The sequence below is a fragment of the Sphaerodactylus townsendi genome, linkage group LG12 (genome assembly GCF_021028975.2).
Source record: "Sphaerodactylus townsendi isolate TG3544 linkage group LG12, MPM_Stown_v2.3, whole genome shotgun sequence".
Taxonomy (NCBI): Eukaryota; Metazoa; Chordata; class Lepidosauria; order Squamata; family Sphaerodactylidae; genus Sphaerodactylus; species Sphaerodactylus townsendi.
Window position 1 is genome coordinate 35,240,546 of NC_059436.1, and position 26,985 is coordinate 35,267,530.

Below are 26,985 nucleotides of genomic sequence, written 5' to 3' on the forward strand. Positions count from 1 at the left end.
TCAACAAATACAGCAATACATTAAAGTCAAAAAACTGTTGATAACAGAATAATGCAAAACAAACCCAAAACCCCAGGAAAAACATTCCCATTCTCCCCAAGGCCTTCTGGAACAACTGTTTTCAAGGAATGTTGAAAGACGTGTAAGATAGTTGCGTCTCCATGACACTGTAGTGGATACGACCAAGAAGGTCTTTGCGCAGGTCTCTGCCAACTGCATTTCTGAAAGAGCTGGATCCTTCAGCATTTTATGTTGTGAACCCAGCAAAATAAGTTTAGGCTTGACCAGAGAGTAAGTATGTGTGTGTGTGTGATTGTTCATGTGTGTGTGTGATTTTTTTTCCTCTCAGGAGCAAAGAGGGGAAGCCTGTTTTGCAACAAGAGATTAGGGCCACAGCACAGTGGCAGAACATCACGGCTTGCCTTCAGAAAGTCCTCAAGTCCATTTTAAAGGATTTCAGGTGTTAAGAAAGACCTTTTCCTGTCTTAGACTCTAAACAGTCAAGGCCATTCAGAGAAGACAGCAGTGAGTTAGAGAGACCAATAACCTGGCTAGGCATGGCAGTGTCATTTGTGCAGAACACACCAGCCAGCATAATTCTCCCTCTCCCCTTTGCACATCCACTTCCTAGATAATTGACATAGCTTCGGAGTTTCATCAAAATAAAACCATGCGCTTCACTATCTATCATTGCGGTAACATCCGGCATGGCGACCGGCCCAAGTGATGCTGCATTGAGGTAGTGGAAGCTGTTTCTTAACTCCTCTCCGAAAAGCCAAGCTGAGATAAGCTTAGCTAAACTTTTATGTTTTAGAAAAGACATGTTTTAAGTGCCTCTTTTCTTTCTCCTGCCATTTTTCGGTGAATAACACCTCATTAAGTAACCAAGTTAAAGGCGTCTAAGGAGTTTACGGAGCTCAGCTGTTATAGCTACAGCCTCCTTAGTAAATACTCGGGCTTGCCAGATTTGTAGGAAGACGTTAGACCCAATTACAGTTTATAGACCCTTGAGGGTTTTTATTTCATAGATATTTTAACACCTTTCTCTCCTAAGCAAGTAGAGATTCCCTTGGTGTGTTGTGGGTTTGTGCAGTGGTGGGATTCAAATAATTTAACAACTGGTTGTTTACAAACACCATTTTAACAACCGGTTCTGCCGAAGTGGTGCAAACCTGCTGAATCCCACCACTGGGTTTGTGAGTTTTTATACATTTGTAAACGTTTTTTAAAAACTATACATATTTGATATAATCTTCCTCTTCTTCCTTGTTGGCTGGCCAATGTTTACTATCAGCAAAATCCTCTCAACAAATAGAGAAAAGAGTGAATCAGATAGCTGCTCAGTTAAATTTTCTTTCAGTGAAGTTTGAGACTTTGGATTTTTTCTCCTATAGTGCTCAATTTCTGAATTACTAACTAAAATGCATGACTGCTTGCCACATCTTACCAAGCCCCAGTCAGAAGGGAATCTCCCATCCGCCTCTCTTAGAACTTTCTCTTATGTACCCAAAATGGCTCACTGCGAACTAAGGAAAGCTATGTCTTCTGGCGAGCAGTGGAAATCGCAGCTACAGCTGATGACCAACCAGATTGTTCTTGCGATTTTTTCTTTTAAGGGTACTACACCAAGATGGGATTCAACCTATTGTGCAAATGCAAACCTGAGCCATAATGAAAAGATGAGGATTTCTAAAGTAGCCTCAGTTGAGACTCGCTTCAAATCCAGCACTTGTTCAAGATATACACCGCTCTTACTCCAAATCTGCTGTTATGGGATAAAGGGTTATTGTCTTCCTTTGGTGTTTCCCAGTTAACATCTTTAAAGATTTGCTATCATCGTCCCCTTGTTGAACTGCCACCTCAAGCTTATTCTGGTACTGATCTCCAGCTTCCAAATTGCTTAACCAGAGGAGATCCTGCTTCCCTATACGATGCCTGAAATGACCCAAACCTACAAACATCCGCCTCAACTAGTCCTAGTCAACCTCCCAAACTCTCACCAAACCTGAATTCACTGATTCAAGCTGTATCGAGAGATTTTTCCACTGTTGCCAATGTTACTACCAACACCATCATGACTGCTCAAGTGCATGTAAAGCAGGAATTCCATCTCTCCTCACCTCTATTGATTTCCTCCTCATTGGATAACTGGAAGATGTGTCAGAAGCTTATGCATTTGCCATGCCTCAAGCAGGAATCTGTCATTGACAGACTACAATCACCTATATCTAACTTCATCAACGCAAGTATTTGTCTTCTGTATCTTGGTCTACAGAGGTCCCAAATTCAAGTGAATCCAACTTAATGGAGCAACTACCCTCATTAGAAACGTCAAGAATGACAGGGCCTCAACCTATATCCTTTGCATTCATCCCCCTTTGCACAGCAAGTGTGATAACACCACTCCTTGTTTTGATAAAGAGTCTATAGCAATCAACAAACATTCAAACTCTACACGCTTCTTATTGCCCCTCTGGGCTGCAATCTGACTTAGACCAGTTTGCTGAGTTACGTTTAAATTTACATCAAACTATTCGAATAAAACACCAGAACGCTATTTTACTAAAACAGAACCAACTGCTACAAGCTACCATCTCTAATGACTCAAAGCATTTTTGGTCCCTTATTAATGATGCCGCAAAAACCTCTGTGGCCCCTTCACCATCTATTTCTCCCTTCAAATGGCATGACCACTTCTATAAACTATACCACATGTCCACTCAGGTGAATACAACCCCCCTTCCTGATCTCTCAGGATTGGAACCTTGGCCACTTGTCACAGCTCAAGAGGCCGCTGAACTGATTAAAAGCCTTAAACCAGGGAAAACTCCTGGTCCGGACTTGCTGATTCCCAAATTATTTAGACTGGTGGGCCCCTCTTATAGCTGCAATATTTTCATTGGTTAATAACTCTGGCCCTATACCTAAATCTTGGTTGAATTCAATTGTAATTCCCATTTATAAAAAAGGAAATTCTGCAGATCTCTCCAATTATCACCCCATAAGTCTTGTGTCCGTAATTGGCAAACTTTATGCCAAGTACCTGTATAACAAATTAGCCCCATGGGTGCAACAATCTAACATTATTGGGCCAAAACAAATTGGCTTTCCCAAAGGTATAACTATATTAGATCATATCCTTGTTCTGTCCCACTAGGCTGATAGAGATTCCTGTAAGCGCTCTTCCAAACTTTTTAACGGCCTTTTTAGACCTCAAGGGGGTGTTTGATTCGATTGCGAGAGACCTCCTGTGGGAAAAAACTGCTTGCTCTGGGAATCGACCATAGGCTATTATTTTAAATAAGGTGCCTTTACTCAGAAACAAGCTGCCAAATTAAATGTTCTAGAGAGGAACTCCTCACTAATTCCATCTCAGTCTCCAAAGGAAGAGGAGGAGGAGGAGGAGGAGGAGGAGTTTGGATTTATATTCCCCCTTTCTCTCCTGTAGGAGACTCAAAGGGGCTTGCCCTTCCCCCCTCACAACAAACACCCTGTGAGGTGGGTGGGGCTGAAAGAGTTCCAGAGAACTGTGACTAGCCCAGGGTCACCCAGCTGGTGTATGTGGGAGTGCATAGGCTACTCTGAATTCCCCAGATAAGCCTCCACAGCTCAAGCGGCAGAGCGGGGAATCAAACCCGGTTCCTCCAGATTAGAATGCACCTGCTCTTAAGCACTATGCCACTGCTGCTCCTTCTCAAACAGTCAAACAAGGCTGTGTGCTGCCCCCCCCCCATTTAATTTTTACTTAAGTGATCTTGCTCCCACATTGTCCACAGTCAGCGGTCATTGCCCGCAGCACTCACGTCCCCATTCTGCTATATGCAGACGATGTGGTTCTGCTATCTCTTACTAGAGTTGGCTTAAGGTGACTTTTACTGCTCTGTGCTATGTACTATCAAAAGAGTTGCCTTGAACTTTTCATGCAAAATCCAAAGTGCTGGTGTTCACCAAGAAGTGGAAGGCTTACAGCTGGTCCATCAGTGGCCACAGGTTAAAACAAGTAAAACACTTTAAATGCCTGGGTGTAACATTTAGTTATAACTTGTCCTGGGCCTGTCAATGAAAATTGGCCTGGGCCACTGCTTCTCTCAGTGCTATTTACTGCTTTTATTATTGATGCGGTAATCAATACATCCCGGCAGCTCTGAAAACATTTAATGCCAGAGTCTGATCTCAATTATTGTATGGTGCCCCTATATGGATACAGGCAATAAACAGTCTAGTAAAATCCATCCATTGCAAATTTCTAAGAAAAATTCTGGAGCTTCCTAAATATGTCCCATATGCCGCCATGTGCACTGAGACAGCGCAAAGCACAATAGAGACTATCGCATGGCTGCAGACATTTAAATTTTGGCTTCGCTTACACTTTTTGCAGGACAATTCCACTTATATATACCTTATGCTTACTGAGACCACTTTTTCTTGTTGGCACTCATCAATTGTTTAAAAGCTTTATGAAATTGGCCTAACAATAGATTATTTGGGCATGCTGACTCCCCTTGAGGCCTGGAATGAAATTAAAGACAATCTGCTAAACGTGGAGTTCTACAACCTCCTTGCTGCTGCGAATAAAACCTGCTTTCCCTGTGAGTTTTGGGATTCCAGCCATACGTGGCTGTGTAGCTAATTACCTTTCTACTGTATGGAACCATAGATTCAGGAAAGTACTTACTCTGGCTAGATTCAATGTAATCCCTTCTGCTCTCCTGTATGGCAGGTATGATCAGACAGCAAAAGATAGGAGATTTTTTTCCTGTGGTTTGGGTTATGTGGAAACCCTAGAACACACATTTTTCCACTGCCAGAAACATACTCAACTGAGGATTAAATTTAAAAACTCTTTATTTGTTAAGTGCTCGGGCCTGCCTGACTACCATAAGATACTCTTCTTTTTAAATGATGAGGATCTGCACATTGTGCACTATTTACAAATTTATTATTAGATATTATATTCAGTGAATGGTTTAGAGATGCAAACTGTATTTTGACTCCTTGTTATTATTTTTGACTTCTTATTTGTAACCCTTTTCTTTCTTTTTTCTTATGCCAACAAAGGCTTACTTGACATGTGTAATATCCAGATAGCTGGGCCTTTCCCAAGATTCTACACACACACACACACACCACACAATCTTTCAGTGACTCAGAGAGCCCCTGGGAACTAGAAGGTAAGCAAATTAGACTGAAGGGGAACAGATGAACTTGGGAACAGCAGCCAGTATTACAAATCCCAGTGCCCAATAAGAGTCATTCAGATCTTTCACAAGAGAGAGAAGGCATGGGAATTGTAATATCTGAAATGCTGAACTCTGACACCAAAGAGACACAAGGGATTGGGAACCAACTGGGTTACAAAGTGGGCGCCAATCGCTGGCTTTCTCACGATACCGGAGCAGGGCGGGGGGAGGGAGGGAACAGTTCCTTTGGGTGCCTGGGAGAGAAGCAGTCCTGTCACTGGCCTTCTATGGCCATCTCAACATTTCTCCGTGCAATTCTGTCATGATCTCCCAGTGACTTTCCTGTGCTTTTGCTTGGTGCATCAAGGATTGCTGTCAATCAGCGGACCCTCCCACCCCCTCCCAAAGCTGAACTCTAGACTAGCAAGCTGATTTTTCTTGAACAGCCTAAGCCCCAGAACTCCTTAAGTACTGAAATCAAAATCTGGCTGGTTTTTTAAAAAATCAGTACATTCAATTCAGCATGCTTCAAAGGGCCAACAAGGACCCCCCTGTCTCTATGTCCTGCATAAGTATCCTTCCATCAGGTTCACCTCTTCTAGACTTTTCCTCCTTCACTCAGCTCCTCACTTTTTAGCCACCATCGTTCCTTCATGCTCCCTTGAACCCTCTTCCAGCAAGTTGTTCAGCCCTCTGTCTCCCTACGTTCCCAGCATTCCTGCCTCTGCACCTCCCAATAGTCTACTGGCCCCATATCTGGTGTTTCCTTCAGCTTTGGAGACAGCTCTGCTAGATCAGAGCAAAGATCCAGCACCTTGTTTCCCACAGTGAACAGCCCGATGCCTCCAAGATACACAGAAGCAGGGCAGGAAAACCCTACTCCCCTCAGCAACTAGTGCTCAGAGGAACACTGAGTGCAGGTTTCATTCAACAAGAAGTTCCAAGCACAAATTATGGCATTCACTACAAGAAGTAGAGATGGCTACTAGTACAGACAACTTTGAAAGGGGATTACACAAGTTTCTGGAGAAGAATACTGATGGCTGTAAGCTGTGATAGTTATATGGAGCCTCCATGTTGCGGGGCAGCATACGTTGAATACCAATTCAAAGGGAAAGGGGCAACAATAGTAGAAGTCTTGCCTTCTAAGTGCATTTGGTTGGACACTGTGGGAAACAGGATTCTGAATTAGATGGACCACTGATCTGATCCAGCAGGGCTCTTATGTTTTTACATACCATGACCAATAGTTGAACTGACCTTTGACTTCTCTCACAGAAGCTGAATTGTAAGCATTCTAATCATAGTGTTTTCCTCTCAGCAGTTAGAATGTTTATGAAAATTCCATGATATCACATCAGCATAGCCAATAGCTTTTATAACCTTTCTTAACTTTGGAGCCCTTAGCTTCCACACCCATCTAGATTTCTTTCCGAAGTGGGAGAGTTACAAACTACCCACTCCTGTCAAGATTTCATCTCCATTTCTCAAGACCAAAATGGTTCAGAATATAATTCTACTGCAGGTTCAAACGAGTGGCCCATCTAGTTCAGAGTGCTATTGCACACTGCAGCTGATTAGCTGTCTTGGAGAGCTCTGGTCACATCTCCATTATGCCATATTTTTGAAAAAGGAGAAGTGATTTGATCTTTTGCCAGAAGGAACTTTGACAGCAAAGCAGAGAAAAGATCGTACCATATGGTACCTCAGCATTAGGTAAATCAAGATTCAAGGTTAAACTTAATCCTGACAAAATGGAGGTACTACTGGTAGGGGGAAGGTCTGATCCAGAAAATGGGTTATCTGTTATTCTGGATGAGACTGCACTCCCCCTAATGAAGCAAATTAACAGATTGAGGATGCTCCTGGACCTGGGCCTCTGTTGGATAAACAGGTGGCGGCAGTGGCCAGAGATGCCTTTCACTAGCTTTAGTTGGTGAGCCCGCTGCAGTCCTCCCTGAGCAGAAAAGATCTTGCCACTGTGGTGCAAGCCCTGGTATCATAGATTAGATTTTGCAGAATGCTGTACTTGGAAGACAGTTTCTAGCCCACATGGTTGCAAAGATACACTTGACAGTGAATGGGAATTGCTGGGGGGGAGGAGGCTCAGAACTCAGAAAGGAGCTGCTAGAAAGAATGAGAAAACAATGCTCTCTGCAATTCCATGTCTTTCCACATGGACAAAGCAAATGGGTTTTAAAAAATGCAAATAAATTATATATATCATTGTGCAGGTTTGCTGGGGTTTGCACAATGCGTGTAGAATTTGGGTTACCATGGCCCCAATGCTTATCCTTTTTATCAACAGTATCTTACAGAGCAGTGGTGGTAAACCTATGGCACTCCAGAAATTCATGGACTACAATTCCCATCAGCCCCTGCCAGCATGGCCAATTGGCAGGGGCTGGTGGGAATTGTAGTCCATGAACATCTGGAGTGCCATAGATTCGCCACTATGGTTATAGAGCATGTTTTAATTGTATATCAAATAGAGAGAAACACCTGCTCTGTGTGCAGAAGGTCCCTGTTCAAATCTCTGGCATCTCTAGCTAAAGGATCTCAGGTGACAGGTGTCGGAGAGTGACATTCTCTGCCTGAAATGCTGGACAGGAAGTCAAAGGAGACAATATGGAGCCAGATGAACCGAAGGTCTCAGTTGGTGTAAGGCAATGTTGTGTGTGTGTTATATGTAACAGGGAACTAGGCAGAAATCAGCCTGGGACACACATCTACACAAATATGAAACTACTGGCCAATTTGCCTCAAGAAAGATGAAAGTCTGCAATATGAGAGGGCTCATTCTTGGAAAAAAAAATAGAGCTGCTGGGTGGGAGGGGGGGGGGCTCTGCTTTCGACGGCGCTCTGTAAAATTTAAGCTTTGCACCAACCCTGCAAAAAAACAGTCCGCAGGCTGAGGGAGACGGCGGTCTACAGCTTGTTGGCAGAAGGAAGGGGGCAGAGGAATGGGGGAAAAGTTCCAGCCTGTCATTCTTTCCTTGTCATGACCTTCATGCTCTGTTGGATTTCTGAAGATACTGAGATCTTGGCAGGAAAATACGATGTCTGTGGGAACCAGGCAACACCGTGCGAGGCAAGATTCAGGCCAAGGGCCAGCCTTTTGCTTCCCCCCCCCCCCCCGCTTTCCTTCAGGGGGTTCTTGGCTTATAACCCAGAGGAAAACACAGTGGAAATGCTGGGAATTCTAGAGGCTTTGAAATAACAAACAGAAGAGGAGGAGACATCCTATAGATCCTGTCTTGTAGTGTGATATTCCCTTCTACATAGCAGTGTGGTATAGTGGCTATTTTTTTTTCTTTTCACGGTTTCTGACCAGCATTTAAAAAGGAAAAAAAACCCATGCAAATATAGTACATGGTTTAAAAAAGAATATACATACAACGTCATCCCAACATTCAGCATAAGAAAATACCAAATGTTATGCTACATAACATCATCCATCATCAAATACTTAGCTATTAACGTGATCCTTATTCAACAAAGAACTCTTTTTCTTTGAGGCTATAAAAGAGTGTTTCGCTACAGCATAAGAAATGATAGGCCTTCTGTCTTCCCACAATAATAATAAAACTTTCATTGGCCACAGAGTGATATAAGCAGCCAAAGTGATGTATTCAAGGATCGATAATAAACCTTCTCCCAAAACAGCTGGCATATATGATAAAGGGATTCAGTCCAAAATGTTGGCATTGTGGTGAAAAAAAATGCAATTTATACACATGTGTGGTTGGAATGTAAAGAGGTTAAACAATGGTGGGATCAGGTTATATTGTATATAGAAAAATATATAAAAGTTAAGATACCGGTAAATATAGACTTATTGTTCACGGGTATAATGGAAAATAAAACAATAGAAAAAGGAGAAAGACATTAGATAAAATGATGATAAGAGCAGCCCACGCATTAATTGCGTTGGGATGGAAAGAATATGGACAATACAGAAGTGGTTAGAATATGTATAGGAACAAGTACAATTAGAAATTTTTGAAATAATGTCAAGGTACCAACTATGGCAAGAAAAACAAATGGAAATGATGAAGATTTGGACTGAATTCGTAGAATAGACGAGAGAAGCCGGAATTCAAGAGGACAGAAGGGAGAAGAGAGTAGAACGGATGAACCTGCTGCTGAGCACTTAAAGAAAAAAAGAAAGGAATTTTGAGGGTGGGAGAGGGGGGGGAAGAAGAAGAAGAAGAAGAAGAAGAAGAAGAAGAAGAAGAAGAAGAAGAAGAAGAAGAGAGGAGGAGGAGGAGGAGGAGGAGGAGGAGGAATAGGAGGAGGAGGAGTTTGGATTTATATCCCCCCCTTTTTCTCCTATAGGAGACTCAAAGGGGCTTACAATCTTCTTGCACTTCCCCCCTCACAACAAACACCCTGTGAGGTGGGTGGGGCTGAAAGAGCTCCGAGAAGCTGTGACTAGCCTAAGGTCACTCAGCTGGCGTGTGTGAGAGTGCACAGGCTAATCTGAATTCCCCAGATAAGCCTCCACAACTCAAGCGGCAGAGCTGGGAATCAAACCCGGTTCCTCCAGATCAGAGTGCACCTGCTCTTAATCACTACACCGCTGCTGCTACGCCACTATGCCACTGCTGATTTCACAGGCTCAAAAAGGGTGGAAAGTATATTATGAATGTAATACAATGATGAAATATGATCGTAAGATTGATCCAAATATAGCAATAAAAATTATTTTTCAAAAGATAATAAACCTTCTAATCTCAGAGTACAACTCACAGTCCGGGAGAATGTGTGACAGAAACTCCACCACTTCCACATGAACATCTGTGCATCTCACTTGGTTGATGCCAAAATCTAACAAGTAGGACAGCAGAAGGTAGTGGATCAAATCGGGCTCATGAAAAAGCCCACCTTAATTGAGGTGAAGTAATGTTAGATAAATAGGGAGCTGGGTCCCTCCCAGCCCAAGATATCAAATCCCTATACAGCTTAGGAAGCAGTGCTAACTAAGTTTGCAATTCAGTATCACAAAAGCATTGTTTGACCAGGGATTTAGTCCTAACCAGCCCCAGCTCCAGGAGTTGTGCGGGGTTGAAGCCTATTGAAAGTAGTTTTTGGGTTATCCTAATAGACCAGTGTGGGTAAGGCTTGGCAGAAAGATATTGTGATAAAGGTCCGGTCGGCTTAAGGTGCACCTTCAACCAGTAGTTGATATAAGTTAACCAGATCTTTGTTTCTACTTCATGTAGGCCCGCCTCCTGTCTAAGCACAGCATTCGGTGAGATGTTAAATGGGACTATGAGAAAAACAGACTGAACTCTTTCTAGTGTTGTAATGTTGTTATAGAGACCTAATTGTGTGCCATAAAGAAGCTGAGATAAAGATTTGGCTGTAATTGGCATTAGAGCCTCTTTGCACCGAGAGCATCATAGACTGACTGTGCGCAATGCTTCTGCAGTGGCTTGTGTCAGAATAGGTTCCACACGGCATGCGTTCAGATTCCTACTCTGCCGTGAAATTTTCTGGGTGACCTTGGATCAGTCACTCTCTCTCTCAGCCTAACCTACCTCACAACGTTGTTTTGAGAATAAAACTGGGGGGGGAAGAGTGATGTATACTGTCCTGCATTCTTTACAGGAAGGGCAGGATTAAAAGATACTAACTGAATAAATACATACAGTATGACAGTGGTTTGAAGCGGGTCAGCAGTGCATTCCTGAGGAATGTTTACAGGAGCTGTATCATTCTGACTCCTGCCCCCCAGGCTCCCAAACTCTCCACCAATTCTGATACACATAGCTTGCCTCAGACATATATTTTATGAATTGGAACTGCAGCAGCTCTTCAGTCTTACAACCAGCCCTCAAACAGCTCACCATCCTGTGTCTTCTAAATGGAACAAGACTTGTGCAAGACACACAACAGGTGACCTCCTTGGAAGGTAGATAATTCTGCTCAGTCTCTGCATTAGAAGTGATCCACTCACATCTGAAGCACAGACGTGGCAGGGGAAAAAAACATCCTAGTGGAAGACTACTGGAAGGATGGACAGCCAAAGCAGTGACTCACTCAGACACTAAGCAGACATCTTTGATTGTGGGTAGGAACTCTGGCCTCCAAAGATGCTTTAATGACTTTCTCTCTGTGGCACATAATTTAGGAATTTTTGACACACCTGAGTTGCCAATAATTGGGATAACTCAACTAAGATGAAATTGATTGGAACAGAGGCAAAGTCTGAAACCTGCTCTGGAAGAGCGATAGGGGCATGGGGAGAAGCCCTAAAACCAGAGAAAAATCATCTTCATGTTCACCTCCTCCCTTTGCAGCTGACTGCCAAACTGTGACCCTTGAAAATGTTAGCAAAAAAAAAGCATAGCTGTTGCCCTGAAAGGCAAAGAACTGTGCTTCGTGTGTGAAGACCCATCAGGATTTCTCAGGCTCAGAGAGGGAGATTACTTCCCCAAAGTGATACAAAATCCCCACACCCCCAGCCAAGATGATACAGAGAGATAGAGCTACTCAGCTCCCAAGTCAGTGAGAACCAAGATGGCTGGCTGTTCCCATCACCCGCTGGACCCGTCAGCCCAACCCACATAAAAGAAACTTAACCACACACCCCTTCCTCCCCGTCTGACCATGTGACTCGGGCACACTTGGTAACCTAAATGACAGCTTGTGGGATCTATATTAATAATTATCAACTGATATTGTCGGAATTTCCCAGGCTTGCTTCAAAGTTGCTCACAAATTGCCCCAGGCAAGCAAGGGCCCTTCATCTTGTCAAAATGTCTCTCTCTCTCTCTGTGAAAGCAACCATCAAGAGGTTGCACATGACAAAGATTCACAGCTATGAAGTCTTTGTGCCTTGGAGACTGAGCTATGAACTAGAGAGTCCCCAGTTTAAATCTTGCCTCTGCCTTAAATCCAACAGATAGTCATAAGCAAGCCCTTCTCTCCCCAAAATGCAACCGACCAACTTAGCAAATCTCTTGCAAGGGTTCCAACAAGGCAACAAGTAAGTGCTCTGAGCACTGAAAAACGCTCAATAGATGCTTAAAAAGAAGCAAAGACAAGATCGAAGTCAAACTCTATCAAGGAGTCAGCCCTACTCACCCACCCTACCCCCGCACTGCCAGAGCACCAACAGTCCTGCTGCATCGGATCAAAAATCTATCCCACTGTTTACTGCAGGTGGCATCAAGATGCCTCAAGAATTACTACAAACAGGGCACTACTACAAACACCCTGTTGTTGCTCCACAACAAACAGCATTAAGAGATGTACTGCCTGTGAACATGGAGGTTCCATATAGCCAGTTATGGACCTCTCTTTCATGAATTTGTCCAATACTTTTTCAAGCCACTAAAGGGAGTAGCTTCTGTTACATCTCCCAATTCTAGTATTGTGAGAGAAAGTTATCTCTATCCATTTTCTCCATCACATGCATAATTTTACATGCAAACCTCTGTCTTCCCACCCCAGTTATAATTTTCCAGGACTAAATAGTCCCATATGCTTTAAACTCACATGATTCCAAAGCAGCACATTTCACACTACCCAAAACACCATCACCTCGTACATAACCTGCCAGTCTATTCCAGGTGACAATGAAGAAAAATAGAACAGCTTGAAACTATTAAAACGACTCCTCAAGGAGGCGGAGGAATGATATCAAGCACACAAAAGACCAAACAGTATCTGAGGAGGATGGAAAGTCACAAGAAGTCCTACCTGGCATCGACTGAAGACATCAGCCAAAGTCACCTGGACATTGAAGTGTTTCAGAACCCGGAGAGCTTGTTCCCTGGCCTTCTCCGAACAGTCAACCAAGAAGCACCTTCCTTCTCCCACCTGAGAACGCAGCTATGGAAAGGTGAAAAGATGGATGCTAGACAGCAAGTATAGTGCAGTGGCTCAAGGGTGGAACTAGGACTGAGGAGATCTGGATTCAAATCCCCACTCACTCCCAATAAGTGACATTGAGCCAGATATTCTCTCTTAGCGTAATCTCCTCCAAAGTTTGCAAAATGGAGGGGGGGAGAACCAGGTATGCATTCCGGACCTCCTTGAAGGAGAAGAAATGGACAAAAATAGGTGGACAGAATACCAAGATTTCCACCAGGGTTCCACTTCACTGAGCAGCTGCTAGGCCTCAGAGGGACCATTGCTTACTTCTGTGGATCAACCAGATATTATCAACCAGATATTATCAGGAATGGTTGTTGGCTTAGACCCACTCACAGCTGACCTCCCCATCCATAGAGAGTCTGCTGCACATCAACACATCCATTTATAGTTTCTCCTCTTCTCTCAGAAGAGCACAGGGAGGAAACAGGTGTTTCCACAAGTGCTACTAATGTCACACCTGTGCCAAAGGAGATGAGTGAATGGCAGCAATTAATAGGTGATCCCCCCTTTCAAGTGTATGCTAAGGACTGGAACAGAAACTTCAAGAAGGAACAGCTACACTGCTGCCAACCCATCAACTCATTTTCCACTGGGGCCATGAAAACAATTTTGGCTTGATCTAAAATCTTCAGCAGAAAGAGCAGGTAAAGTCCTAAGGTGGTAGAGTGTAGTACTTCACAGACTGCAGATAAGGTGAATCATATTTGCAATTCTCCTTTATATTCTGTACGCTTTGCAAGAAGAAATCTAGCACAGCAGGGATTGTGTGTAGGGAGGGAACATTCCAAAATGACATCCTTTAATGACATCCTTCCACTGAAGCCTCAAGTGGTACATGTACAACTGGCCCACTCTGCCCCCTCAGGATGCTACCACCCCCTTTTGTTGCAAGCATAGATTAAGCCTGAAGCTCCATAGTGCACTCCAAGAAATATGGTACATACTCACCGTCTGATATGGAAGCCCAGAGGTTAGAATGACTCGGTGTTCTTTCCTGGCAAGCTGGAAAGAAACAACACCCCAGTTTAATCTGGGCAGAAGTAGGCATTGAAAGAAAGGCTGGTCGCTATAACATGGAGTGGGGGCTCTTTCAGTAATGGGTTCCCTTTTAGAGGGGCATTCTGTTACAGCCACTGTCTTAGCTTTTAGGAGACTGCTTGTCTGAGAAGGTTTTTGAAAGAACAGGCCAAACAGGGGATGCAATGCTAACTTGTTGTTATTCACCTTTCTGCAAGGTTTAGCTGAGTTTTCTGTGTTGCTTTTCTTTATTATAGTGGTTTTATTGGCAAAAATGCCTGTTCCAATACGTGGTATGCATGTCTGTGCTCTGCTCACTAAGAGATACTACCTCCCTTCCCCTAAAGACGTCTTACCAGTGAGAAATCTTACCACAGAGTAGTCAGGGGCAGAAGACAGTATTTGCCCCCACCACAACAGCGTTCCCTAAATGATCAGCAAATCTAAACTGGAGAAACCGGGTTTGATTCCCCGCTCTGCCGCCTGAGCTGTGGAGGCTTATCTGGGGAATTCAGATTAGCCTGTGCACTCCCACACAAGCCAGCTGGGTGACCTTGGGCTAGTCACAGCTTCTCGGAGCTCTCTCAGCCCCACCTACCTCACAGGGTGTTTGTTGTGAGGGGGGAAGGGCAAGGAAATTGTAAGCCCCTTTGAGTCTCCTGCAGGAGAGAAAGGGGGGATATAAATCCAAACTCTTCTTCTCTTCTTCTTCAAATGAGCAAAATAAGAAAGACCTGAGAGGTATGCCAGGTACAGCACTAGCATGAAAGAAAGGGTTTGTGCAGGCATCCTCAACTAATCAGGGCGACCGTGAGAGCTAGAAACATGACTCTGACCATTTGGAAATGAATATGGGGATTCTCGAGGAATAAAAAGGAAGATGAAATCCTACAGCAGAACTACACCCGTTGGCTGAGATACCTGAATGCAATAGTGCTACTCGCTCCTCCCCTTTTGGACCGTTTTCTCTTTGATGTATCAAAACACCAGATCTGACTTTTATTAACCTACGTTTCTCAGATAAAGGGGATCAGATGGAGGCTGGGAGAGGAAGGGAGAAAGGAGGCATTTTTATCTTTGATTATCCAAGCACAGATCAAAGCACCCGGCAGTGCAGCAACCCTCTACCAGCTCTGGAAAGCAGAAGGGATGTTTGTTCAGGCTCCATGGAGACAGCAATCTGAAAACATCCTCTCTGTAGCGAGATAAAAAGTATTGGGCGGGAAATGTGGAATGAGCTTTCGGGAATAAATCACTCTTTTTCATTTCCTTGATTTCTATTCTTTATGCTTGTGAACCGACAGGTCATGGGCAAATAAAAGTCAATAAGTTTGGTAATATAGAAATAACCAAGCAGACAAAATCTGAAACCTACAGTGAGGGAGAAGTATAATTTAAAAACATAAATTTACCAGGGGGAGGGTTACATTTGGATCAGTATCAGCCAATACTTTTCCAACTATCTCTTGCTTGAAGTTAGGCCCTCACTTCTGGATGTTTACTGTGATCCATTTATTTCCAGCAAATAAATTTTTAAAGAAAGGCTTGAACCAGGCCTCCCTAGGACTTGATTCTGGAGCCTCTTTATGGCTAACACAGGGGTCTGCCACCTGCGGCTCCGGAGCCACATGCGGCTGTTTCGTCCTTGCACTGTGGCTCCACACGGCTTGGGTCCTCTCAGCGTCCTTCGGAGAGTCAGCCTAAAGGTTAATGGGAAAGAATCCCCATTCCTAGAGAGGCACAGCCCAAAGTTATCCCAAGCCACTTACGGTTTCCCTGTCCCAGCTGCCTTGTTGGCTGATGCCGGTGATGACAGCGCATGACCACAACCTTTCACTGGAGATTGATAGGAATTTTGCTAGTCCAGCTATTCCAATTTTTTTTAAATGGCAGAAACTAGGCCTACATCAGCATGACAGAACAGGGGATCTGAACCTGTATCCGCCTGTTTCCATCACAAGCACTGTGCTGAACCACACTTTCTCTGAAACACACGAAGCAAGACACAAAGTAACTTGACCGCGTGCAGAGTGCTTTCCTTCAGCTCCAGGTAAGCTCATCCTTTCCCAACAACCTGGACCAGAGGCAGAAGGCACTGAACTCTAGCACCAACACCCCACTTCAGAGTAAGCCCTAAATGTTCTCTCTCCTCCTGGCCAGCTGAGCACTGACCTCAGCTGCCTTCCTGTGTTCATCATCATTCTTAAGCATCCGGACGTCTACTCCGAGGCAGCGTAGATACCGCCCTAGGCCTTGCAACATGTTATCACAGACCACGCGGAAGTCCCAAACCGAGATGGACGCTGAAGATCTTGGGTTCTCTTTCACGCTTGCTGTAGACATCTGGGTGGAGCAAATAAACCACAAAGGGAGCTTATTGGTTTATAATTCATCACAAACAGTAGGATGGTGATTGTACTGTGTCCATGAGAGCTGAAGGTTGACTAACAATGACCATGAAAACAGAAATATGTGGTGCAAAGTCACTGATTAATCAAACAATACACAGTTTACAAAGGAGCTACGGAAGATTCAAAGTGCTTCATACGTAGTGTTTTTGTAATCCTCAGGATTGCCTTGTAAGACAGGCCAGAATTATGATTCTCCTAACACAATTCATGCTCTGTGCCCCATGCTACGCCAGAAATCACGGATAGCTTTGCGACAGCCCCCGTTTCAAACATGGTAACAAACCTCATTGCAAGTTGGCGGCATCCTTTGCTTGCTCGGCAGCTTCTTTGCCCTGACTTCAGTGCACGCCTTCTTTGGCTGGAGTGTCAGGATGTCAGGACTCAGGCCAAAGTCAGCCAAATCATTCTGTAATTTTGTAAAAACCTCCAACAAACAATAAGCATCCAAAGCTGCAGAAACAAAAGCAATAGGTGATGTATGACACAACGGAATAATGGTATTCAAATCATTCTGCAAGCCTTCCCTCTCTAGCATATTTTCAGGAATTCTCCCTGATTTTTACAAGAAGCCCTGTAAAGCACAGCAGTATTAATATCCCAACACTGTGGACGGAAACTAAAAGCAAACAGAATAGGGGCTTGTATAAGTGTGCTCATGGCAGAGGCAGGATTTGAACTGGGGGTTAAACATCAGCCTCTGAGCTACCGTATTAACATTCAGATAGTAATCCTCATTTTTATTTATGTTTATTAAAATATTTATATCCTACTTCCCCCCCACCATCATCTCAACAGTTGCGCTCAGAGTCGTAAACAAAATGATCACGCAACTTCAATAAAATCAGTACAATTAACAACGCCTGGTTTATTGCTGGCTCTAAGGAGATATTTAAGCAGCAACAGTAGTGTGTGATCTTTACAATACCAGAGACAGACATAAGTGGGGACGCGGCTACCCAATTCCTGAGCTGGAAACATGAAGGAGGTCAGTGGATTCTGTAGATCACACGTATTAGTTCTAAGTGATAGCAGAAATCATAATAGCCAGACCTGCATAAAGGATCTGCCTCTCGTGGAGTGGCCTCTTCTCCCAATTGGACAGCTGCTCTGTTTTGTCAAGAGGTTTCCCGAGGACATGCTGCACCAGCAAGCTGAGTCCCTTCTCCAGCGGCCTGCCACACTGGGCTGCCTCATTTTTCAGAGGTAAAGCATTCACCTTCTGGCAGCCCTTCTCCATCTCCCCAGAATATTTGGGTAGCTGAAGAAAAGGGAGTTGAAACAGACAGTGACATCTCTTGATATCTGAACAAGGTAGAAATGAAAGGCCAAGTTTTATTTCAGCAAACTCTTTATCTCTTTAACTGCAATTTGGTTATGACCAGGAGGATGGTGAAGAAAGAGCAGCTCAAAGTTCTTGCAGAATCATGGACATTCTTCTAGGCTAGGGCAACCACTATCATCAGAGAGGGACAGAGGCATCAAAAGCAAAGAACATGAAAAATGGCAGAAATTTGTCAAATGTATTTTCTCCAAATCGGACAAAAAACATTCTTGGGACAGATCTTTTCCTGAAAATCTCCACTGCTGGCTATGACCAATCTGGCTTCAATGGACTGAAACAAAGTTTCTTGCTAGATATTAATTGTGACACTGAGGTGTTTGGTTCAGCAGCAAAGGGCACAATAAGAACTATTAAAATGTGATGAGTTGCCAAAGAGCCTTCAAATACGATGATCAGCTGGGGTTTGTCGAAGGCTTCATGGCCGGATTCAACTGGTTGTGGTGGGTTTTCCGGGCTGTGGGGCCGTGGTCTGGTGGATCTTGTTCCTAATGTTTTGCCTGCATCTGTGGCTGGGATTTTCAGAGGTGTATCACAGAGAGAAGTGGGCAGTTGTGTGTAACAGATTTCCCTCTGTGATACACCTCCGAAGATGCCGAAAACCCACCAGAACCAACTGGGGTTTGTTCAGATTTCTATTAGTTGAATGCAGAAGGTCTAACAAACTAGAGTTTGTTAGCGTTTGTTAGATGGCGCCAAGCTGGAATTTCAAAACAGGGTTTGTAGCTGGCTTGTTAATTAAAATTTCCAGCTTTTCTCTGTTGATAAAGACCACGAAAAAGGCTACACTTTGGATTCTGGGTCCAGCATAGATAAAAGTTATACAAGGCAGAATCTGCAATGAGAAGAGGAACAGGGTAAGGTTGAGTGGAAAAACTAGATGACTCCAACCCTATGTCTGGTAGATGAGAGGTAATTGCACAAACATCATTGAAACAAACCATGGTTTATTGTGACAGACTGATACATCCATAGCATACATGTATGAGCTAGTTATGTGCAAGTCTTTCATGTGTGCACAAGACTATAGCAAGTAAGTAGTATGAATGGCAAAAACTAAGTGAAATGAGGATAAGAACATAAGAATTAGCCTGCTGGATCAGACCAGAGTCCATCTAGTCCAGCACTCTGCTACTCGCAGTGGCCCACCCAGGTGCCTTTGGGAGCTCACATGCAGGATGTGAAAGCAATGGCCTTCTGCTGCTGCTGCTCCTGAGCACCTGGTCTGCTAAGGCATTTGCAATCTCAGATCAAGGAGGATCAAGATTGGTAGCCAGAGATTGACTTCTCCTCCATAAATCTGTCCAAGCCCTTTTTAAAGCTATCCAGGTTAGTGGCCATCACCACCTCCTGTGGCAGCATATTCCAAACACCAATCATACATTGCGTGAAGAAGTGTTTCCTTTTATTAGTCCTAATTCTTTCCCCCAGCATTTTCAATGAATGCCCCCTGGTTCTAGTATTGTGAGAAAGAGAGAAAAAATTCTCTCTGTCAACATTTTCTACCCCATGAATAATTTTATAGACTTCAATCATATCCCCCCTCAGACATCTCCTCTCCAAACTAAAGAGTCCCAAACGCTGCAGCCTCTCCTCATAAGGAAGGTGCTCCAATCCTTCAATCATCCTCGTTGCCCTTCTCTGCACTTTTTCTATCTCTTAGATATCCTTTTTGAGATGTGGCGACCGGAACTGAACACAGGACTCCAAGTGCGGTCGCACCACTGCTTTATATAAGGGCATGACAATCCTTGCAATTTTATTATCAGCTCCTTTCCTCATTATCCCCAGCACAGAGTTTGCCTTTTTCACAGCTGCCATTCATTGAGTTGACATTCCCATGGAACTATCAACTAAGACACCCAAATCCCTTTCCTGGTCTGTGACTGGTCCCAAAATGGATCCTTGGTGGACACCACTCCCTACATCTCTCCATTGTGAGAACTTCCCATTTATACCCACCCTTTGTTTCCTGTTTCTCAACCAGTTTTTAATCCATAGGAGGACTTCCCCTCTTATTCCTTCATTGGTGAGTTTTCTCAACAGTCTCTGGTGAAGAACTTTGTCAAAGGCCTTTCGGAAACCCAAGTAGACAATGTCCACTGGTTCCCCCTTATCCACATGCCTGTTTACACCCTCAAAGAACTCTAGTAAGTTTGTAAGACAGGACTTGCCTCTGCAAAAGCTATGCTGACTCTTCCTCAGCAGGTGTTGCTTTTCTACATGTTTAATAATTTTATCGTTAATGATAGATTCTACCAATTTACCAGGAACAGATGTTAAACTGACTGGCCTGTAATTTCCCGGGTCTCCCCTAGATCCTTTCTTAAAACTTGGTGTGACATTGGCCATCTTCCAGTCTTCAGGGATGGAGGCAGATTTCAGGGATAAGTTGCATAATTGCTGAGAAGATCAACAATTTCATGCTTGAGCTCTTTAAGAACTCTTGGATGAATGCAATCTGGGCCAGGGGATTTGGTAGCATTTAGTTTATCAATGGCTGCCAGAACTTCTTCCTTGTCTACCACTATCTTCACTAGTTCCTCGGATTTGCCTCCTAAGAAGCTTGGTTCAGGTGCAGGAATTTTCCTCACCTCCTCTTGGGTGAAGACAGATGCAAAGAATTTATTCAGCTTCTCTGCAAACTCCCTGTCATCTTTTAGCACACACCTTTGTTCCTTCTGGCTATCTAATGGGCTTCCTACCGCTTCCCTAGCTGGGATTTCTGCTTTTTGATGTACTTGAAGAACTGTTTGTTGCTGGTCTTGATGTTCAAGGACATGCGTTCCTCATAATCCTTTTTTGCCTCCCTTACAGCTAACTTGCTTCTCTTTTGCCAGCATTTGTGTTCTCTGATATTCTTCATCAGTTAAGTTGGACTTCCATTTTCTAAAAGACATCTTTTTTCTGATAATTTCCTCAACCTCCCTTGTTAACCATGGTGGCTTTCTTTTGAACTGGGTGCTGCCTTTCCTAACCTGCGGAACACATTCCAGCTGAGCTTTTATAACTGTGTTTTTAAACAACCTCCAAGCATCTTGGACAGTTTTGACTCTCTTGATTTTCCCTTTTAGCTTCCTGCGCACTATCCCCCTCATCTTTGAGAAATTTCCCTTTCTGAAAGCAAATGTAACTACATTAGTAGTTGTCACTTGTTTGCATGCAGAGATACTGAATCTGATAGAATTGTGGTCGCTGTTCCCTATCAGCTCAACAACACTGACTTTCCGCACCAGGTCCTGGGTCCCACATAGAATTAGATCAAGGATCACCTCTCCCCTGGTTGGTTCCACAACCATCAGGATGGACACAGAGAAGATATTTTAAAACACATCGGCAAATGTACACAAATCTGCCCGTGTACATCTGTTTTTCAGTTCTTCGGACAAGAACAGTTGATTTGGAAAGGGCTCATTCCAATCCCTTCCCAAGATGTTTCTACCCGCTGTAAAGAAGCACTATTTTCATTCTAGGAAGCAAAATAGAGAATTCTGGGACATTCTGCCTGACCAGGGAAGCTGGTTACCTCTTCTGAAAGGGAAATTCAGCTTTTTCTGGCTCTTTGTCCTTACTTGTTTATGTACTGTCAAGAGGTCCACAGTTCCACAGAGTTGCATGTCCAAATTTTTAAAAGCAGTGCAGCTATGTCCAAGGTTGTGAAGGTCTCCAGCTATCCCATAGCCTGGAAAAACACCACAAATTGAAGTCAGAGCCTGGTTAAGTCAAGCAGTAGGTAGCTACACCTGAATCCAGACCCAAACAGTCCCTGAGTCTGGTTCCTCATGCTCAAGCTTTCAGCTGGAATCTGACCCCAGAGCTAGAATGAGAACCACATGTGCTGCAGGGAGAAGATCCTAATGTTGATCTGGGAAGGCCAGGCTTCCTAGTACTTATTCCAGAATTCAGACCAAGACAGAAACTTCTTACGGGCTGCTAATCTTGTGATTAGTACATCACGGGAGCTGATGTTGCACATCTCTCATCTGAATGAGACTCTGAGGGCCTGATCATCTCAGTCCATGGTAGCTCACTGTGATTCCGAACTAAATCCCTAGCAGAGGAAGACCTGCTCTCCAGCCACAAATCTGAGAATCAGGAGAATCTCTTATTACCAAATTGGCACCATCTACCAGCAAGTATATAAGACATATGTACCTATGTTTGACAACTCAAAAGAGTCAGGCACCAAGTGATAGCAGGAAACAGCCATTACCTAGTTTAGTGATGGTCGGATCAGCAAAAAGCGTCTGGAAGAAGGACAATAGAGCCTCCTCATCTTTCCCATCCTGGTTGAGGAGCTGCAACATGTCTAAGAGGAACACTTGGCCACGAACTGCCATCTGGACCAAGGAGACTCGTGATTTTCCTCCCACAATGCCAAATGACGGTCGCCATTCCATATCAATCCCAACAACCTGTCCAGGCTGCAAGAGGGAAACCAAAAAACACCAAAATTGTCCTTAACTATAACTGTTGTTCTTCATGTTTCCTCTGCGCAGGCATGCATAGAAACTGTGCAGGCAGGCACTGGAGAATTGACCAGAAGGCTTGTAGAAGCTTTTGAGCAATTGGAGCGCTTCTCCCACCTCCCCATTGGAGCTGAGAGCAAGCTGGTTTCCTGTTCAAAGGACCATGTGAAAGGAGGGGAAACAACGCTCCTCCCTCAATTCTCCCTTCACTGCTGTGGAAGAGCCATTATAGCCGTGGTGGAGAACCTATGGCACTCCAGATGTTCATGGACTACAATTCCCATCAGCCCCTGCCAGCATGGCCAATTGGGGGCTGATGGGAATTGTAGTCCATGAACATCTGGAGTGCCATAGGTTCGCCACCACTGCATTATAAGAAAGTAGTCTACAATGGGGAAAGTATGGAGAGATGAGTGCCTGCACAGAAAACACTCGATGAACAACAGTTACAAATCAGTGCAACTTTGTTTTCATCATTGCGTCTTCAGTGCAGTTCTGCATGGGAATGTCACAAGCTCACTTCCATGGAGGGGGGTATGAGCTTGTCAACAAAGCAAAGACTGCAAAAACTGCTCTCCCAACAGCTGCATTTCCCCTGGAATCCACATCGATGGAGTAATCCTGGGGAATGTGGACAAAGCAAACTAGGTTGCCATGAAGGTCAACCACAGCAAGAAAACAGCTGAAGAGGCTTGAGTCCTGGTGGAACTAGCCCTAAGTTGAAGTGGGCAATCTACCTTAGAATTGGTGCAGCCGAACCTAATGGCAGAAACAATCCATGCAGAAATGGTTTGGGAAGAAGCAGCTTTGCCCTTCTTGGGACTCTTAAAGCAGATAAATTTTTGTCTGGCCAAAAAGAAAGTGTACGACTTAAATAAAAAAGGAGTGCCCTCTTAACATCAAGTGTATGGAGTGATTATTCACCCATGGACTGAGGATTTGGGACAAGCAGTGTAATGTCTGGGAACATATGGAACTGGAACACCATCTTAGGCCTAAATTCCAAGCTAGGACATAGGACCACTTCTTTGGGATGAAACCTGATGAATGAAGAGTCTACTTGGAGAGCAGATAACTCTTCTACTTTCCTGGTCGATGTGATACCGACCAGAAAGGCAAACTTATAAGATAAAAACCACAGATCAGCCAGTGCCAATATCTCAAAAAGTTTATGTATAATACACGACAATACCAAAGACAAACTCCAAACATGAAGAAAAAGTTTGAACACAGGGCAGGTTAGTTAAGCCTCTCAAAAAATCTTTTTGGAATCAGGATCTGAGAATACAGAAGGAGGGCCACCAGGAATGTGGAATGCAGAGATTGTAGCAAGGTGAACTTTGATAGAACTGGCCAAACCTGTATCCTCAAAGTACAACGAATAAAAAAAAAAAAGTCAGATAAAGGACAGATTTCAGGCTCTAGACCTTCAGACTGCACCAAAGTGGACAAACCGCATCTACTTGAAGTCATAACTTTTTTGCAATACTATTAATACCTGTAAAACACTGCCCAAATCTGGTGTTTGGATTGGATTAGCCATTCCGTTAGGTGCAGGGAAAGGACATCGTGGTGGAGAACAGTCCCTATCATGAGAAGGTAATCTTCTACCAGAAGGACTCTGAAATTCCCTGAGATATCCTGAGAAGGGTCGGAAACCAAAATTCATGGTCAATAAGGGGTTCCGAGGATCACTTTTGACTGGTCGGAGATCTTGGATATGTGTTAGAGAATTCATCTTGGATAAGTGTTAGAGAATTCACTGCACTGTTGTAGTTGCTGCTTTTGTGATTTATTTAGGAGGGTGGAAATTGGCCATTTCTATAGTGGTTGTGTTATTATTAGCTTAAGAAACTGCTAGGGAACACTAACATGCTGTAGGAAGCTAATTAATCAGCTTATATCTGAATATAAAAAGCTGCCTTAGGTGACCATTAGTGTGTTCCTTCTGTTCAGTACTATTTTCTCTGACTAGCAGTAGTGGTTCTTCAGGTTTCAGGCAGACAAAGGTTTTTCTCAGATGGACCAGTGATCCGAGCCTGTATCAGGCAACTTTACATGTTCATATGAGCTGCTTTTGAAATAGGGTCTTCCATGCAGTGCTGTCCACCCAAAGTCTCCAGGGTACGAGCGTGGAGAGAGCGAGGGCACCCACCTGAAGCACATAGTCCGTGCACTTCTGCACTTCTTCCCAGGTCGACAGGAAAAGGACATTCTCCCTGGGGATGGGGAGCTGGTAATAATGATCCTTCCGCCACTCCTCACAGTTGGCGCCTTTTTGCTTCGTGGTATCTCTACACAATCACGACAGAAAGACAACTATTTCAGCTAAAGGAAATGGGAGGGCAGCCCAAAGCCCCACTTGCAAATCAAACGCATTATGTTCTATGCGCAAAAGTACTCTCCTGAACTGACCACCAGAGTTACATGAAAGCCACAACTCTGCGAGAGTACCAAACATTGTAGAAAAGCCCAGAATTAACCATCCCAAGAATCCCAGCTTTCATTTCAAAGAAAAAAATGACAACCAAGCTTCCAGTCTTTATACTTCCAAAGACGAAAGGACAAAGGGAATGCCAGGTGACACATCAGAAGTCAGAGAGGTGACTGACTAAAAGGAAGGGCTTCACTGTCCTTGTCCCTCCCATGAGAAGCAAAAACCAGAGTAGTCGCAGGGTACAGTTGGTCTAAAAGCAAATGATGCAGCTAGCTTGAGAAAGCTAAACAAATCAGCCCATGGATGAGAGATGTGCCAGGAAGTCAACATGCATCAGTCTAGGAACTAAAATGGAAGCAGAACTCAAATTTAATTATTTGTTTTATTTATTAAACTGCACAAGCTGAACAACATAAAAGAACTGATGCAGCCTCATGTAATTTGACATACTTTCTGGACACGGGCTTTAGGTTGCTTGGTCAGAGAATTTGGAATTGTTATTATTTTATTGCCAATCAAATTCCTAGATCTTTTGTACAAGGCCTGGAAAAGAGGAGACAAGAACATGGATCATGTTCACCTATTTCAGCATCCTATTTTCCCTCTGTGGCCAACTGTATGTTACTGGGAAGCCCATAAACAGGGCATAAAGGCAACAGTTCTCCCAGGAAGCATCACTCAGAGGTATGCTGTCCATGAACATGCTCCATGAATCTGTCTAGTTGGCTTTTAGAGGAATTTTAGCTAGATACTATCCTTGCATGCTGCAACATGGACCACTTCTTTGGGATGAAACCAGATGAATGAAGAGTCTACTTGGAGAGCAGATAACTCTTCTACTTTCCTGGCCAATACTTTCGACCCCTTCCAGTCCGGCTTCCGTGCTGGGCATGGGACGGAGACGGTTCTCGTCGCTGTCACAGATACGCTCCATATGCAATTTGACCGAGGCGGATCGGCGCTGCTGGTATTGTTAGATCTCACCGCAGCGTTTGATGGTCGACCACCTAATCTTTTGGCTCCACCGTCACTACCGCCTTCGTCCTGGGCACTGTCCTTCAATGGATTGTTCTGCCCTCCTCGTGGGCTGAGTCAGCAAGTGTGCAGGTGGGGACAAAGCCCAGAGGTGCCCGCTTCATTGTGGTGTGCCTCAGGGGGCATTGTTGTCCCCACCGGTTATTTAACATCTATACAGCGACCCTTGCTCAGTTGGTAATGGGAGCTTTTGGGCTGGTCTGCCATCAGTATGCTGGGATGACACTCAGTCATATTCTGTCGATGGAGGCGGAGCTGTTTCACCGCTTCCTGCAGCTCTCTACAGCATTGTTTGAGGCGGTCGCTGGTTGGTTGGCAACAGAGCAGGTTAAAACTTAATCCATCAAGACGGAGATCCTCTGGCTTGGCCGGGGAGAGATTGTGAATTCCAGCCGCCGTGTGGAGGGGGGTCACATTACCACCTCCCTCCTCGGGTTTCCAGAGTCTGGGGGTCCACCTGGATTCGCTCTCTTTCAATGGAGACCAGGTGGGCTCCATACAACCCGGCTTTTTTTCCATCTTCGACAGGCCCTAATGGCTGGCTCTCCTCTCCAACGCTGACCTAGCCACTGTGATCCGCAACGTCAAATTCCAGGCTAGACCATTGTAACCTCGCTTCACGCTGGCCTCCCGGCGCCTGATCTCGCCAAAGCTAAAACTGGTCCAAAATGCAGCTGCACGCCTGCTCACAGGCCACCCTGGGATCATATCCAGCCTGTGTTGCACTAGAAGGAATTGGCTCCCCAGTGGAGTTCAATCATCTTCTTAAGGTACATGTTGACCTTAAGGCCTTTACGCTGCCTGGGACCCGCGCACCTTCGGGACCGTGATACCCCATATAACCTGAAGTCAATTCTGCGCCTCAGCAGAGGCCAATTCTGGTTTGAGATCCCTGCTCCTCATGATGCTGCTGGTCACTGCCAGGGCCTCACGGCTCTGGCCTCCTGCCTGGTGGAACCACTCTACCACCAGTTGTCCTGGCCCCGCGGGACCTTGAGAGTTCCGTGAGGGCCTGCAAGACCCACTGAACGACCGGGCTCGAGAGACCAGCCGCTGAGGGTGCCCTGCTTTCATCCTCCCTGTTGTATAGGGTCCCTAACATCATCGACCCATCACCTTTCCTTTGGGAGGGTTGCATATGGGTTCGTGGGATACTGTTTTAGAATGAAAATTTTAAACTTTTATATATTTATGTTTATATATGCTTTTA

At 44.4% G+C, this 26,985-nt stretch overlaps 1 protein-coding gene across 2 annotated transcripts in view; it reads right to left on the reverse strand.

Annotated features, from left to right (window-relative positions):
- EXD3 (exonuclease 3'-5' domain containing 3) overlaps positions 1-26,985 on the reverse strand; it is a 182,752-nt gene that overhangs the window by 97,623 nt on the left and 58,144 nt on the right. For both annotated transcript variants that reach the window (XM_048512193.1, XM_048512194.1), the window contains 8 exons: positions 24,459-24,597; positions 22,048-22,258; positions 21,407-21,516; positions 17,546-17,753; positions 16,779-16,945; positions 16,257-16,427; positions 14,016-14,069; positions 12,891-13,022 (listed from right to left, as the gene is read on the reverse strand). In XM_048512193.1, the coding sequence (XP_048368150.1) occupies positions 12,891-13,022; positions 14,016-14,069; positions 16,257-16,427; positions 16,779-16,945; positions 17,546-17,753; positions 21,407-21,516; positions 22,048-22,258; positions 24,459-24,597 (1,192 nt within the window). The remainder of the gene's footprint in view (positions 1-12,890; positions 13,023-14,015; positions 14,070-16,256; positions 16,428-16,778; positions 16,946-17,545; positions 17,754-21,406; positions 21,517-22,047; positions 22,259-24,458; positions 24,598-26,985) is intronic.